The following is a 16,889-nucleotide window of genomic DNA, read 5'->3' on the forward strand; positions in this document are numbered from 1 at the left end:
CAGAAAGAAGTCTTGATCTCATTTCAATTTTGGCCTAGTGACAGGAGAAAAGGAGGAGGGCCATGACAGAATGTTGTCATAGTGGAGGAGGAGTTGAGTTTTAGACTTTGATTTGTGATCTTTTATTCGTCCTTGAGGAGTTGCTTTAAAAGAAGGCAAGATCGTTCCAACTGTAGAGCAGATCACGTCATTCACTCCCTAACGATACACCACCCTGAGAACAAACAGACCCAGAGAACATGAGAGAGAAGAAAGAAGGGAGGAGTCCACTGACCCACTGAGTCATCTACTGGGCCTGCAGACAGAGTTATAGCTCACTGGAGAGTTACAGTGTGTGTGTTGGCCTGCACTGCAGAGAGGGAGAAAGAGAGCGCAGCAGTCATTCTGACCACAACAGTATCCAGGAGGATCATCCACTACTTCACAGTCAGTCACCATGTCTCAGGTAAGACTACAGTGCTGGACTAGGGAGGGACATGTAGAGTTATGACATGATCTCACTGAAACTTGCCTAGAAAGTTCCTGCTTAGTAAACCTACTGGAGAACTCTACATGGGAACTTTTCTTCAGCTGTCTTTCTTCGGCATTCCATTTCTTCCCTCTCTTCTTCTCCAGCCTGAAGAGGGGGAGGAGGGACAGCTGAAGCGTCCTGAGGTGAGCGAGGAGGATCTGATCGGAGCGAAGGATAAGCTGAGCGCTAAAGGAAAGCTGAAGGGCAAGACCATAGAAGTGATGGATGAGTGCGGTGAGCAGAGTGCCGCTTTTATTGGCGTGACAATGGGGTTAGGGAAACGTTTCCCAAACTCGGTGCAATTTTTGTTTTTGCCCTAACACAACTGATTAAAATGATCAAAGAATGAAGATTAGCTGATTATTTTCATCAGTTGTGTAGTGCTAGGGCAAAAACAAAAATGTGCACCCTTTGGACGGAGTTTGGGAAACCCTGGGTTAGGGGTTAAGTCTACGGGCTAGGAGTACATGTTTAAAAACCTCTGAAATCTGTTTGTCATTTTTGTTGCGGATTTAAAGCGGCAATCAACAGTTGAAACTATAACAAAATATACTCCCCACCCGTTTCCGTAAAAAGGTTGAGGGATGGGGCTGGAGAAATGTAACAAATCTCAATTCATATACAGAGCTATGGATGCACGGACTGGCTATACATATCGAAATTATAGATTGAATCGTGTTGAGGCTATATAGTGTTTGTTTGCATTTATTTGTTTACAAACATTTTAATAAAACAACTTATTACGGGTTATTATGGGATATGACAGTTGAATTAAGCTTGAGGCATTTCTAAGTTATATTCTTCGAGGAATCAATGGGTACATATTAATTAAGTCCAATAATGGATGTAGCAACTGCTGATTGCCCCTTTAATATTGGAAATAAGTTTACATATATGTGTACATACATACCTGGGCTGCGTTTAGACAGGCAGCCCAATTCTGATATGTTTTCCACTAACTGTTCTTTTGACCAATCACAGATCTTTTCACATCAGATCTAATCTGTCAAAAGACCAATTAATGAGAGAAAAAAGATCAGAATTGGGCTGCCTTTCTAAACAAAGCCAGTGTTATTGAACAAGAGAGGGAGTTAGTGAGTAGAGGGGGCGTTACTTACTGTGATGAAGTTTCCACTCCATATACAGCGCAGTTGAGGACTGTCAAACACACTGCCCATCTCCCTGCTGCATGAACTATGGATGTTTATCCATATCTACTGTATTACATAGCTCTTTGAAGTCAAGTAGCTACAGTCGGAGTGATGGATGGATCTGTGTTGTGTTCACAGAGCGTGCGGGTAAAGTCGCCCCTTCTGTGTTCAGTGGAGTGCGTTCAGGGAGAGAGACTGCCTTCAACAAGTCCCAGGCTCGACAAATCAAGAAGTAGCAGAGGCAGTAAAGCCACTTCTTATACTCCAGCCTGGCCTATATTTAAAACCACACTTGTGTGACTGAATGGGCCTTATGGTCAAGTATTTCTCCACTTTAATAAAAAGCTTGAACCCTCATTCTGTCAGGAGTCTGATTGTTAAGAAAGGAGTTTAAGTGGGCATTAACTGGATGTCAGTTGAGTAGGCTGTATTTGGTTGTGTGTGAATATATTTGAGTTGGGCCTCCCGAGTGGCGCAGCAGTCTAAGGCACTGCATCGCAGTGCTAGAGGCGTCACTACAGATCTGGGTTCGATCCAGGCTGTCACGACCGGGAGACCCAAGAGGCGACACACAATTGGCCCAGCGTTGTCCGGGTTAGGGCAGGGTTTGGCTGGCTAGGATGTCCTTGTCCCATCGCGCTCTTGAGTTCTTGTGGCGGCCGGGCGCACACACGCTGACTTCGGTTTCAGAGGACGCATGGCTCTCGACCGTCGCCTCTCCCGAGTCCGTATGGGAGCTGCAGCGATGGGACAAGACCAACTACCAATTGGATATCACTAAAAAATCCCCAAAATACATATTGGCGCTGTTCATTTAGAAGTGGATGTTCTCATTATGCTAAGGAGCATCTCTTTGCCATTCCCAGTCCTGTATCAGTTAACTCTAGCTAGTGTATCTGATGAGTCTGAAAGCAACAATGACAAATATCAAGTTCCTTTTTATTGAAAAAATCTAATTTTATTAACATGCAAAGAACCTTTAAAACAATGTATTTATCTGAACGTAACAAACTACTACAGTGGATGAGGCACAGATGGGGCAGCTTGAGGGGGGCTCTGAACAAAAGGATGAGAGGAAGGCTAGAATGAGAGAAACAAGAAAGAGCAGGATGAACTTTACATGAAGGAGAACGAGGAGAGAAAAAGAGACTGTCAGGGTTTACAAACATTTGATGCTAGCCTTGTGGTAGAAAGTGAGGATGGAGGGAGTGGAGGATAGTTCTTTATTTCATGTACTTGTGCTGCTGGTCCTGGAGGATCTTAGCGGAGGACTTGGCATCGTAGAAGAGTTCGTTGATCTCCTCCACCTGCTCCCTCTCTACTCCCTCCTTCCCCTGGACTCTGCCTAACAGACTGGCTGGGGTCAGCAGCTGCGCCGCATACCTGACAGAGGAGAGGGGTCGGTGAGTCAATACGCACACACAGAGCATGGGTCTCTCCAACCTTTTCTAGCATGAGAGCTACTTTAGAATTATGAAATATGTCAAGAGCTACTAAATTTTTCCCCTAGCATTCAAATAGGCACTTTGTATTTTCCCAAATTCCATTTTCTCTGTGTTATTTTTCCTGGTTTGGGGATTTTTGGGGGGATTTTCACTCAAAATCACAACTATTCATAGAGAAACAATGACATTGGATGTTTGGAGTCCATGTCAATGCTTAAATCACATGAGTATCATTTTTGCGTGCTGAAAAAAAAAGAACAAATTCAGATTTTTAATACCCCTTTAATTGTGCATTTTACAAGAGAAGAATTAGCTGGTCTAGTGATGTTTTTGCTGCTGCATATGCCATGACACAGCTTGCAAAACAAAAGCCCACCCGATTGATACAAATAATCATGATATACACTGAGTATACAAAACATGACAGACTGACCAGGTGAATCCAGGTGAAAGCTATGATCCCTTATTGAGGTCACTTTTTAAATCCACTTCAATCAGTGTAGATGAAGGGGAGGAGACAGGTTAAAGAACATTTTTAAGCATTGAGACATGGATTGTGTATGTGTGCCATTCAGAGGGTGAATGGGCAAGACAAAAAATGTAAGTGCCTTTGAACGGGGTATGGTAGTAGGTGACAGGCACATCGGTTTGTGTCAAGAACTGCAACTCTGCTGGGTTTTTCACACTCAACAGTTTCCCGTGTGTATCAATAATGGTCAACCACCCAAAGGACATCCAGCCAACTTGACAACTGCGGGAAGCATTGGAGTCAACATGGGCCAGCATCCCTGTGGAACGCTTTGGACACCTTGTAGAGTCCATGCCCCGAGGAATTGAGGCTGTTCTGAGGGCAAAGGGGGGTGCAACTCAATAATAGGAAGGTGTTCCTAATGTTTGGTATACTCAGTGTAATTCTGCCAGGAAAGCCTACCTTGCACTTAACATTTAAATGAGAAGGTTTTGGGGAAAGTATTTCTGTCTACCCAGAAGTAGCTAACTGGCTACACGAAGTGAATGACAGACAAACACACACACATCAGTGGAAGCTGTGGAGGGGAGGGCGTCTCATAATAATGTCTGGAACAGAGCAAATGGAATGGCATCAAAACATAGAAACCATGTATTTGATACCATTCCAACTATTCCGCTCCAGCCATTACCATGGGCCCGTCCTCCCAAATGAAGGTGCCACCAACCTCCTATGACACACATACAGGGGCAATATTGCTGGAAATTAATTGACAGTGTTACGTTTTTTTTTTTAAGCCAATTGTGACTAACTAGGGATAATGTCAATGTGGATTTGATTTGATAGAAGCCAGGAGCTTGAGGTGTCTGATACTGGACAGTTTGCGGTAGAGGCCGACCACCCGTGCTGGTCTAATACATAATGGTAAAATGCTTGATTGCATTTAACGGCATGAATGACTCGGATGCTGTGTAATGGCATGAATGAATGAATGATTATATTGAAGTAGGCTATGTTACGTTTAGACAGAAAACAGGACGCGCTCTCACAGGAAGGCCAAAATGATCATCAAGGACATCAACCACCCGAGCCACGCCCTGTTCACCCCTCTATCATGCAGAAGGCGAGGTCAGGACAGGTGCATCAAAGCTGACAGAAAGACTGGAAAACAGCTTCCATCTCAAGGCCGTCAGACTGTTAAATAGTCACCACAAGCCGGGCCTCCGCCCAGTACCGTCCTGAACTTTAGTCACTAGCCGGCTACCACCCGGTTACTCAACCCTGCACTTTAGAGGCTGCTGTCCTATGCACATATTAAAGTGACCAGTGTTCCACGTCTAATGTTTACATACTGTTTTAGCCATTTCATATGTACAGTGCATTCGGAAAGTATTCAGACCCCTTGACTTATTCCAAATATATTTACGTTACAACCTTATTCTAAAATGTATTAAATCGCTTCCCTCCGCTCAATCTATACACACTACCCCACAATGACTAAGCAAAAACAGGTTTGTAGTAATTTTTGCAAATTTATAAAAAATAAATAAACCGATATCACATTTACATAAGTATTCAAACCCTTTACTCAGTACTTTGTTGAAGCACCTTCGGCAGTGATTACAGCCTTGAGTATGACACTACAAGCTTGGCACACCTGTATTTGGGGAATTTCTCCCATTCTTCTCTGCAGATCCTCTCAAGCTCTGTCAGGTTGGATGGGGAGCGTCGCTGCACAGCTATTTTCAGGTCTCTCTAGAGATGTTCGATTGGGTTCATGTCCGGGCTCTGGCTGGGCCACTCAAGGACATTCAGAGACTTGTCACAAAGCCACTCCTGCATTGTCTTGGCTGTCTGCTTAGGGTCGTTGTCCTGTTGGAAGGCGAACCTTCGCCCCAGTCTGAGGTCCTGAGCGCTCAAGGATCTCTCTGTACTTTGCTCCGTTCATCTTTCCATCGATCTTGACTAGTCTCCCAGTCCCTGCCGCTGAAAAACATCCCCACAGCATGATGCTGCCACCACCATGCTTCACCGTAGGGATGGTGCCAGGTTTCTTCCAGATGTGACCATTGGCATTCCAGCCAAAGAGTTCAGCCTTAGTTTCATCAGACCAGAGAATCTGGTTTCTCATGGTCAGAGGCTTTAGGTGCCTTTTGGCAAACTCCAAGCGGTCATGTGCCTTTTACTGAGGAGTGGCTGGCCACTCTACCATAAAGGATTGACTGGTGGAGTGCTGCAGAGATCGTTGTCCTTTTGGAAGTTTCTCCCATCGCCACAGGGGAACTCTGGAGATCTGTAAGAGCGACCACCGGGTTCTTGGTCACCTCCCTGACCAAGGGCCTTCTCCCCCGATTGCTCAGTTTGTCCGGGCAGCCAGCTCTAGGAAGAGTATTGGTGGTTCCAAACACCTTCCATTTAAGAATGATGGAGGCCACTGTGTTCTTGGGGACCTTCAATGCTGCAGAAATGTTTTGGTACACAAGCCTGTCTCGGAGCTCTACGGACAATTCCTTCGACCTCATGGCTTGGTTTTTGCTCTGACATACACTGTCAACTGTGGGACCTTTTATAGACAGGTGTGTTTCTTTCCAAATCATGTCCAATCAATTTAATTTACCACAGGTGGACTCCAATCAAGTTGTAGAAACATCTCAAGGATGGTCAATGGAAACAGGATGCACCTGAGCTCAATTTCGAGTTTCATAGCAAACGGTCTGAATACTTATGTAAATAGGGTATCTGTTTTAAATTTTTTATATATTTGCAAACATGTCTAAAAATCTGTTTTTTTCTTTGTCATTATGGGGTATTGTGTGTAGACTGATGGGGGGAAAAAATTATTTAATTCATTTTAGAATAAGGCTGTAACGTAACAAAATATGGGAAAAGTCAAGGGGTCTGAATACTTTCCGAATGCACTGTATATACTGTATTCTAGTCCATCCTATTCAACTATTGCTGTACATATACTATTCTATGTATTCTTCAGATATAGACAGGACGGATAGAATATATAGTACACATTCCATCACATATATTTATACGCCGGACTCTGACATTGCTCGTTCTAACATTTCTATATTTCTTAATTCCATTCTTTTACAAGATACTGTATGTAACTTTAAAAAGAATCATCTCCATACAGGGATGATTTCTGTATTTTGAGCGTTACCTATCTTGAAAACTTGATTGCTGACAAGCAAAACAGTTTGTGACTATGCCAACAATAGACTAATGAAACAAACACCAAAATATGGTTTTTGGGTGGAGTTTTCCTTTAACAAGTGGACTTTGATTTTCACTCATGTAGTAGCCCGTCCTTCTCCCGACCAACTGCCTGTGACATGTCTGATTATCAATCAATGCAATTTTGTTTCAATTAATCTCCATCTGTACATTTGGTTAATTGATCTCTGGCTGGGCAAGTTTTGGGATGGAATTTTCTCTTAAGCTACATAACATGCTAGCAAAATGTTTTGATCAGCTAATATGTGAGCAAACTATATATAATAAAGATAATCATTAGGACTCATCTCAACATAGCTAACATTTTCCCAGCCTAATTGTTACCAAATATCCAAACTGAGATTCAATGAAAACAAAAATCTGACATTGAGTGATTTATCAAGAGTACACCACACTAGTCGCAAATCCGCGCGATGGCGCTGTCCCAATCAAAACGGTGCTGAAAGGATCACACACGACTATTTCTTTAAACAATTCTGAAAGTAAATTATTAGGCGAGCTACTCATAGCTGGCCTGCGAGCTACTCATAGCTGGCCTGCGAGCTACTCATAGCTGGCCTGCGAGCTACTCATAGCTGGCCTGCGAGCTACTCATAGCTGGCCTGCGAGCTACTCATAGCTGGCCTGCGAGCTACTCATAGCTTGTGATCGACCTGTTGGAGACCCCTGCACTAGAGACAGTGGAGTGAGCACACATGCACAGAGTAACCGACTGGTGAGTGTTACCGGAGTGTGGTCTTGGTTCCGATCTCTCCCAGGTGACTGAGGGCCTCCTCACTGATGTTGATCCCCTCAGTCTGAGCACGAATCTTAATGATCTACAGAGAACACACACACGCCGTCAGCATCACGCCACAGTGACCACATACTTCATATATTAACATACCATCACTCACACACACACTTCATATGTAGGAATGCCATCTCAGACATGATAACACACACACACACACCTGCTTCATCTCCTGCGGTGTGTAGAGCATGGTGCGGATGATCAAGACTCTGTCCAGCAGGTCCAGGGGAATGCCATGGGGAGAGCTGATGTCCTCTGTCCCTCTGATAACCAGCCAACCACACAACAGAAAGGTTAGTAAACAGGGTAATAGGCTGCTATAAAACTTACATGTTTGGGAGCATAATTAGAGTGTGCAACTTTATTTATTTGTATAACTTCCAAAACATACTGTCAGAGTAACTCACATTCAAACTGACTGGGAGAGGAAATCACATGCATGCACATTAGCACACACACACCCACCGACCCACCTGATGAGGCAGTTGCCCCTGTTGGAGGCGAATACTACGATGGGTGCGATGGTGCTCTCCAGAGCTCGGTGCAGGTAGGTGAAACACTCGATGTCCAGCATGTGCACCTCGTCCACAAACAGCACCCCGGGGACCAGCTCAGCCACACCCTGGTCAATGTAGCGGTTTACCACCTTGTTGATCTCAGCTCGCAGCTTGTCTAATGTACAGCATAAAGAGTCAATGAAGAGCCAGGGATCAAGCAAGGGAGCCAATCAAAAGGCAAGGACAGAGAAGAAAGGGTGGGGTTCTTTTGAATGATGCTTATTGGGGGAGGGGTTGGGGTTTTGAAAGTACAAGCTGCTATTACTACAAGGATAGAACTAGGGTTGTGGGTTTTAAAAAGTTAGGTTACGTGCTTCAGGTCTTACCTGTGATCTCTGTTTTCTTGGGCTTCATCAGCTGTCCCATCATAGACAGGATATCTTGACCTCCCTGAGAGGACAGGAACCTCACTTTAACAACCAAAGATCAAGTGTGTCTTTGTTTGTGCATAATTCTTTTTCAATCAATAGTTATTTTTTAAGTGTATATCTGCAGTGCAGTCTCATATTCACTTGAATCAGGGTCTAGGGGAGACTGTGTGTGTGTACCTGTGGTCTAGGGGAGACTGTGTGTGTGTACCTGTGGTCTAGGGGAGACTGTGTGTGTGTACCTGTGGTCTAGGGGAGACTGTGTGTGTGTACCTGTGGTCTAGGGGAGACTGTGTGTGTGTACCTGTGGTCTAGGGGAGACTGTGTGTGTGTACCTGTGGTCTAGGGGAGACTGTGTGTGTGTACCTGTGGTCTAGGGGAGACTGTGTGTGTGTACCTGTGGTCTAGGGGAGACTGTGTGTGTGTACCTGTGGTCTAGGGGAGACTGTGTGTGTGTACCTGTGGTCTAGGGGAGACTGTGTGTGTGTACCTGTGGTCTAGGGGAGACTGTGTGTGTGTACCTGTGGTCTAGGGGAGACTGTGTGTGTGTACCTGTGGTCTAGGGGAGACTGTGTGTGTGTACCTGTGGTCTAGGGGAGACTGTGTGTGTGTACCTGTGGTCTAGGGGAGACTGTGTGTGTGTACCTGTGGTCTAGGGGAGACTGTGTGTGTGTACCTGTGGTCTAGGGGAGACTGTGTGTGTACCTGTGGTCTAGGGGAGACTGTGTGTACCTGTGGTCTAGGGGAGACTGTGTGTGTACCTGTGGTCTAGGGGAGACTGTGTGTGTACCTGTGGTCTAGGGGAGACTGTGTGTGTGTACCTGTGGTCTAGGGGAGACTGTGTGTGTGTACCTGTGGTCTAGGGGAGACTGTGTGTGTGTACCTGTGGTCTAGGGGAGACTGTGTGTGTGTACCTGTGGTCTAGGGGAGACTGTGTGTGTGTACCTGTGGTCTAGGGGAGACTGTGTGTGTGTACCTGTGGTCTAGGGGAGACTGTGTGTGTGTACCTGTGGTCTAGGGGAGACTGTGTGTGTGTACCTGTGGTCTAGGGGAGACTGTGTGTGTGTACCTGTGGTCTAGGGGAGACTGTGTGTGTACCTGTGGTCTAGGGGAGACTGTGTGTGTGTACCTGTGGTCTAGGGGAGACTGGCTGTGTGTACCTGTGGTCTAGGGGAGACTGGCTGTGTGTACCTGTGGTCTAGGGGAGACTGTCTGTGTGTACCTGTGGTCTAGGGGAGACTGTGTGTGTACCTGTGGTCTAGGGGAGACTGTGTGTGTGTACCTGTGGTCTAGGGGAGACTGTGTGTGTGTACCTGTGGTCTAGGGGAGACTGTGTGTGTGTACCTGTGGTCTAGCGTTGGCAATGTCCAGGTCGTGTAGTGTGACGTCTTGGATAATCTCTTTCTTCTTGTGGACGTCCCCCTTAGGCAGCGGCACATACTCCTCAGCCTCCAGGTCAAACTCTGTGGCAAATGTGTCACACCGACCTTGTCTCTGAGCACACCCCACACATGGAAGGAATCGTTCAACACAGAACACAGGCATCAAATATTAACCCAATCCCATCAGAGGTGGTCAGGTGGCTGAAACTAGGCCAATCCCATCAGAGGTGGTCAGGTGGCTGAAACTAGGCCAATCCCATCAGAGGTGGTCAGGTGGCTGAAACTAGGCCAATCACTTCATAGAGGAACAAAAAGAAGGGATGGGAGGAGTGAGAGCAGGTGTATGACTGGACTCCATGCCATCTCAAGGAAGGCATGAAAGAGGCGGGGGGATGAAAGAGTCAGGGAGGCTGTCAACAGCAACAAATGTAAGGCCCCCAGCCCACCTGTCCCCCCCGTCCCACCTACACCCCCAGCCCACCTGTCCCCCCCGTCCCACCTACACCCTCGGCCCACCTGTCCCCCCCGTCCCACCTACACCCCCAGCCCACCTGTCCCCCCCGTCCCACCTACACCCCCAGCCCACCTGTCCCCCCCGTCCCACCTACACCCCCAGCCCACCTGTCCCCCCCGTCCCACCTACACCCCCAGCCCACCTGTCCCCCCCGTCCCACCTACACCCTCAGCCCACCTGCACCGATTAAAGAAGCCGTCAACACAAGCGTCAAACTATGCCATGAGGTCGTCCACCAGAACAGAGGAAGCGGAGGAGAGATAGAGAGATAGGGAGAATAGAACCCAGGGGCGATGAAGAGCTGAAGGAATGCCTACAGTAGAGAGATGAAACAGAGCCGGCATGAAGAACTGGCCCAGGAGGAGAGATAGGGAGAATAAAACCCAGGAGGAGAGATAGGGAGAATAAAACCCAGGAGGAGAGATAGGGAGAATAAAACCCAGGAGGAGAGATAGGGAGAATAAAACCCAGGAGGAGAGATAGGGAGAATAAAACCCAGGAGGAGAGATAGGGAGAATAAAACCCAGGAGGAGAGATAGGGAGAATAAAACCCAGGAGGAGAGATAGGGAGAATAAAACCCAGGAGGAGAGATAGGGAGAATAAAACCCAGGAGGAGAGATAGGGAGAATAAAACCCAGGAGGAGAGATAGGGAGAATAAAACCCAGGAGGAGAGATAGGGAGAATAAAACCCAGGAGGAGAGATAGGGAGAATAAAACCCAGGAGGAGAGATAGGGAGAATAAAACCCAGGAGGAGAGATAGGGAGAATAAAACCCAGGAGGAGAGATAGGGAGAATAAAACCCAGGAGGAGAGATAGGGAGAATAAAACCCAGGAGGAGAGATAGGGAGAATAAAACCCAGGAGGAGAGATAGGGAGAATAAAACCCAGGAGGAGAGATAGGGAGAATAAAACCCAGGAGGAGAGATAGGGAGAATAAAACCCAGGAGGAGAGATAGGGAGAATAAAACCCAGGAGGAGAGATAGGGAGAATAAAACCCAGGAGGAGAGCGCACTGTTCTTTTAGTGTTGTTTTATTTGGGGGGTATTCTTAGTTTGTGTACTTACTCCGTTTACAATTACTCTGGAATTAAATGTTTGAGCCATTGCAAATGTGTAATTTGTGTATGGGAGCCTTTCCAAAGCGAGTGTTTGTATAGAAGTGTACTGTAATAAGTGGAAGTGTACCGATACCTTGACGGCGCCACTGTTTGCTTCAATGTAGATCACGTCTCCCGCTTCCACACGTTCCTTCTGCAGGCTCTCATAAATACTGGGATCCAGCTACAAAAACAACACAGAGACAGACAGTGAGACACATGGGCAACTTCTATATGGACTGGTCTAGCCTCTGACTCGTGCCTGACCTTGAGCTGCTTGGTGCCCTTGCCAGTCTTCAGTCCGATGATGACGTGGCTGATGGTCTTCCCATAACCACCCATGGGGTTCTCTGTCTCACAGGGGGTCAGCTCTGTAACCTCTCCCTCATACACCTCCTTGGTCTCCTTAATACGCAACCCTGGAGGAGGGAGGACAGGGTCACACACACTGAATGAAGACTCTGTAAAACCTCTCTTGAATCAATAAAAACGCCACATCTTTTGGTCTACCTGGTGGATCATTTATTGGAGAATGTGAGACAGTGTGTGTACAGTGCATGGTCCTCTCTTTGTAATGTGATCACACTGTAGCCCTTGTTCCTCCTGCATACAGCCTCCCGGTGTGTGAGTGGCAGGAGGGGGGGGGACACTTCTGAGGGAGAGACCATCTGTCAGAGGGCTCTTATCAGGGGGGTGTCGACAGGCTCAGAATGTACCCCGCCATTTTCCTCCATCGTAAAACTTGTGTGTTCTGTGGTGACCACCACTCTGCTCTCAACCCACACTCCATTTCCTTCTCTGTGACAGGTAATGTCAACACTCCAACAAACCCCTTTCCCCAATCCATCTCCAAGGCCATCCTCCCCAGTGTCAGCCACACTGATACCCTCCCCTAGTCCTGCTTCTGTCCAGCAGGAGGAGAACACCTGGAGTCTATTCTGATGGTGGTGCAGCAGGTGAATGAAGGGTACAGCTTTATCTGGTCTCCAATTGGCCCAAGCTTATGAGCGTGTGTTAGTGCTGAGCGATTAACCAAATGTTTGTTTTTTAAAACAACTACCCGACCGACGTCAATTATTTTAATTCCATTTTTTTCTTTTTTTTCTGTGGGCTTTTTGTGCAGACAAATCAGATCATGACCAAACTATGCGATGTAGTAGGGAGTTGTAATTTCCAACGGGCCAATATTCTACATATACTGAACAAAAATATAAGCAATATGTAAAGTGTTGGTCCCATGTGTCATGAGCTGAAATTAAAGATCCCAGAATTGTTCCATATGCACAAAAAGCTTATTTTTCTCAAATGTTGTGCACAAATTGGTTTACATCCCTGTCAGTGAGCATTTCTCCTTTGCCAAAGTAATCCATCCACCTGACAGGTGTGGCATATCAAGAAGCTGATTAAACAGCCTGGTCATTACACAGGTGCACCTTGTGCTGAGGATTTTTTTTTTTTTTTTTTACAACTAAAATGTGCAGTTTTGTCACAGAACACAATGCCACAGATGTCTCAAGTTGAGGGAGAGTGCAATTGACATGCTGTCTGCAGGAATGTCCACCAGAGCTGTTGCCAGGGAATTTAATGTTCATTTCTCTATCATAAACCACCTCCAACGTCGTTTTAGAGAATTTGGCAGTACGTCCAACCGGACTACGTATAACCACGCCAGCCCAGGACCTCCACATCCGGCTTCTTCACCTGCGAGATTTCATCCGGACAGCTGATGAAACTGAAGAGTATTTCTGTTTGTAATAAACCCTTTGTGGGGAAAAACTCATTCTCATTGGTTGGGCCTGGTTCCCCAGTGGGTGGGCCTGCCCAGTCATGTGAAATCCATAGATTAGGGCCTAATTCATTTATTCCAGTTCACGGATTTCCTTATATGAAATGTAACTGGGTAAAATCTTGAAATTGTTGTATGTTGAGTTTATATTTTGTTCAGTACAGTTTTACACATTAAAACGTGGTAATTAACGACAATCACCATAATCCATTGCGCGTCTACTTGTCCGGTCTGTGTTTCTTTTACGCCTGCTACGTAAAAGAGAGAAGAATGCATAATCGAGAGGGATAGAGAGCAGTTGCTTTGAGATATCTCTGCCTCAAAATACATGATCAAAGTCATTGATAGTTGGTATTCAGCAGTCATAAAGTATGCCTTATTTACTTTGAAGAACTACTAAAATAGTGATTTTGTCAGACAGCTTTAAGCAGCAGCTCTATATGCAGAAATCGCTCTGCCGTTTCCTGGTTGCTAAAATTATAACAGTCCGCCTTTATGTGAGAAAACAAGCAATGTTTAGAGAATCATTGTACCATCTAAACCGCTGTGAAATAAACTCAGCAAAAAAAGAAACGTCCCTTTTTCAGGACCCTGTCTTTCAAAGATAATTCGTAAAAATCCAAACAACTTCACAGATCTTCATTGTAAAGGGTTTAAACACTGTTCCCATGCATGTTAAATGTTCCATAAACAACTCATGAACATGCACCTGTGTAACGGTCGTTAAGACACTAACAGCTGACAGATGGTAGGCAATTAAAAAGTCACAGTCATGAAAACTCAGGACACTAAAGAGGCCTTTCTACTGACTCTGAAAAACACCAAAAGAAAGATGCCCAGGGTCCCTGCTCATCTGCGTGAACGTGCCTTAGGCATGCTGCAAGGAGGCATGAGGACTGCACATGTGGCCAGGGCAATAAATTGCAATGTCCGTACTGTGAGACGCCTAAGACAGCGCTACAGGGAGACAGGATGGACATCTGATCGTCCTCGCAGTGGCAGACCACGTGTAATAACACCAGCACAGGATCGGTACAGCCGAACATCACACCTGCGGCACAGGTACAGGACGGCAACAACAACTGCCCCAGTTACACCAGGAACGCACAAACCCTCCATCAGTGCTCAGACTGTCCGCAATAGGCTGAGAGAGGCTGGACTGAGGGCTTGTAGGCCTGTTGTAAGGCAGGTCCTCACCAGACATCACAGGCAACAACGTCGCCTATGGGCACAAACCCACCGTCGCTGGACCAGACAGGACTGGCAAAAAGTGCTCTTCACTGACGAGTCGCGGTTTTGTCTCACTGGGGTGATGGTCGGATTCGCGTTTATCGTCGAAGGAATGAGCGTTACACCGAGGCCTGTACTGGATCGATTTGGAGGTGGAGGGTCCGTCATGATCTGGGGCGGTGTGTAGACTGAGACTGCCTGCAATGACAACAAGCTCAATCTCAACGCTGTGCGTTACAGGGAAGACATCCCCTCCCTCATGTGGTACAATTTCTGCAGGCTCATCCTGACATGACCCTCCAGCATGACAATGCCACCAGCCATACTGCTCGTTCTGTGCGTGATTTCCTGCAAGACAGGAATGTCAGTGTTCTGCCAGCGAACAGCCCGGATCTCAATCCCATAGAGCACGTCTGGGACCTGTTGGATCGGAGGGTGAGGGCTAGGGCCATTCCCCCCAGAAATATCCGGGAACGTGCAGGGGCATTGGTGGAAAAGTGGGGTAACATCTCACAGCAAGAACTGGCAAATCTGGTGCAGTCCATGAGGAGATGCACTGCAGTACTTAATGCAGCTGGTGGCCACACCAGATACTGACTGTTACTTTTGATTTTGACCCCCCCTTTGTTCAGGGACACATTATTCCATTTCTGTCAGTCACATGTCTGTGGAACTTGTTCAGTTCATGTCTCAGTTTTTGAATCTTGTTATGTTCATACAAATATTTACACATGTTAAGTTTGCTGAAAATAAATGCAGTTGACAGTGAGAGGATGTTTCTTTTTCGGCTGAGTATATATTTTCAATAACCCAAAATTTTGTATTTTCAGCTGGTGTACAAAACCGAAATTAAAAGACACAAAAACAAAACAATTACGAACGGGAAGCATAGAAATAGCGCATATTGAACAGATCTACCGCTTCTTAGACTTGCTTTCAATGAGAAAGATAGGACTATAACTCACATTTCTATGTGAATTTAGTCAGGTCACCCAAAAAGTTACATACTGCAGCTTTAAAGTCCCCCCAAAAATGTGAAACTGAAATCAAAAACTGGGATAGTTTTTTACATAATCGAACTGAAAAAAAGCACAACTCGCTCAGCACTAGCGTGTGATCCATTCCCAGTGGCCCTGTGTTTTTGTGTGTGGCCCCTCACCTATGGCCCTCCTGAAGTTCTCCATCAGCACCTCTGTTTTCTTGATCTCAGAAGAGTAGACCTCACTGCCCACCATGGGGCAGAAGGGCACCTTGTTGCCGAGCTCCTGTGCCATAGCCAAAGCCAGGGCGGTCTGCAGTGGGGAATGAGATGGTGCAAAGTATGGTTGGTCAAAGTCTCTCAAGTTGTATTCTTTCTATTACTGTGGAGGCCAGGAGACACAGTAAGCATATCAGACATTTCACAATTAAGACTTTGGGGTATCATTGAAGTACTGCAGTAACATCTTGTCTACCTTTCCTGTACCGGGAGGTCCAGCAAGTAAAACTGCCCTTCCTGACATCTTCTTTGAGCGGATCAGTTCCACAATGATACCACAAGCCTGTTGACAGAAAACAAAGGTACAGAACATCCATTTAAAAAAATACACTTGGCTTTGCCAAGCCCAGTTGGTAGTTGTTTAATTGAAAATGAGGAATAGAATAATAAATAATACATCTAAGAAAAATGCAATACGAAGTAACGTGATTTGTTCTGTACGTGTTCTCAACTTGACTACCTGTTTAAATAAAGGTGAAATAAAATAAATAAATAAAAATTCTGAAATACAGTGGCTAGCTAAATAACTAAACGTAACCTACTTTTGATATAACGTTAACTAGTTAGCTTGGCATCTCGTTTGCTAATACCTCTCTTGCGGTCTCCTGTCCAACAAGACCTGACGCATTTTGCTTTGCGTTCCCGGCATCGTCTAGCCCGAGTCCTTTCACATGGCTATGAGACGCGATGCGCTGGGTTTTCGTGGTGCTTTTGACTTCCTCGATCTTCATGGCTGTGAACGTCTTATAAGAAAGCAACAAATGCAAACAAAAATGCCCCCTTCCTGATCGTTATTTTTTCACCTTTAGAATTGGCGCGGTAAAACAAAACAAACAGATGCGATCTGTTTCAGTGAGGTATGATACGAACTGTTTCCATGTGGGTTACCAAGGAAGTTGAAGGAAATACCATCCGAAAGTTCATTTTTTAGCTCTAAGAGGTACACTATTGGACAATTACGCTCTTCTGTAATAAAGCGATTGGATAGAAGAACTGTCAATCTCACTCATACAAAAACTACCACGCCTCCTTTTGGCTTTTATTTCCGCTTGTGTTCACGTCACTTTGACTTTACGGAA

At 45.8% G+C, this 16,889-nt stretch overlaps 2 protein-coding genes across 2 annotated transcripts; one reads left to right on the top strand and one right to left on the bottom strand.

The window, feature by feature from the left end:
- The first annotated feature begins 75 nt into the window (after positions 1–75).
- On the top strand, positions 76–2,019 carry mustn1a (musculoskeletal, embryonic nuclear protein 1a). The gene is made up of 3 exons (XM_071335655.1): positions 76–445; positions 616–745; positions 1,801–2,019. Exons 1-3 carry the CDS (start codon positions 437–439, stop codon positions 1,896–1,898), a joined length of 237 nt encoding a protein of 78 aa, XP_071191756.1. The 5' UTR covers positions 76–436; the 3' UTR covers positions 1,899–2,019.
- A 561-nt stretch (positions 2,020–2,580) lies between these two features.
- ruvbl1 (RuvB-like AAA ATPase 1) lies at positions 2,581–16,865 on the bottom strand. The gene is made up of 11 exons (XM_071337266.1): positions 16,401–16,865; positions 16,007–16,093; positions 15,712–15,844; positions 11,804–11,955; positions 11,631–11,720; positions 9,885–10,034; positions 8,499–8,562; positions 8,089–8,287; positions 7,776–7,878; positions 7,549–7,640; positions 2,581–3,045 (listed from the first exon to the last, which is right to left on the bottom strand). The coding sequence occupies exons 1-11, from the start codon at positions 16,539–16,541 to the stop codon at positions 2,886–2,888; spliced, it is 1,371 nt and encodes a 456-aa protein (XP_071193367.1). The 5' UTR covers positions 16,542–16,865; the 3' UTR covers positions 2,581–2,885.
- Between the last annotated feature and the right edge of the window lie 24 nt (positions 16,866–16,889).

Source organism: Salvelinus alpinus, chromosome 12, assembly GCF_045679555.1.
Source record: "Salvelinus alpinus chromosome 12, SLU_Salpinus.1, whole genome shotgun sequence".
NCBI lineage: Eukaryota > Metazoa > Chordata > Actinopteri > Salmoniformes > Salmonidae > Salvelinus > Salvelinus alpinus.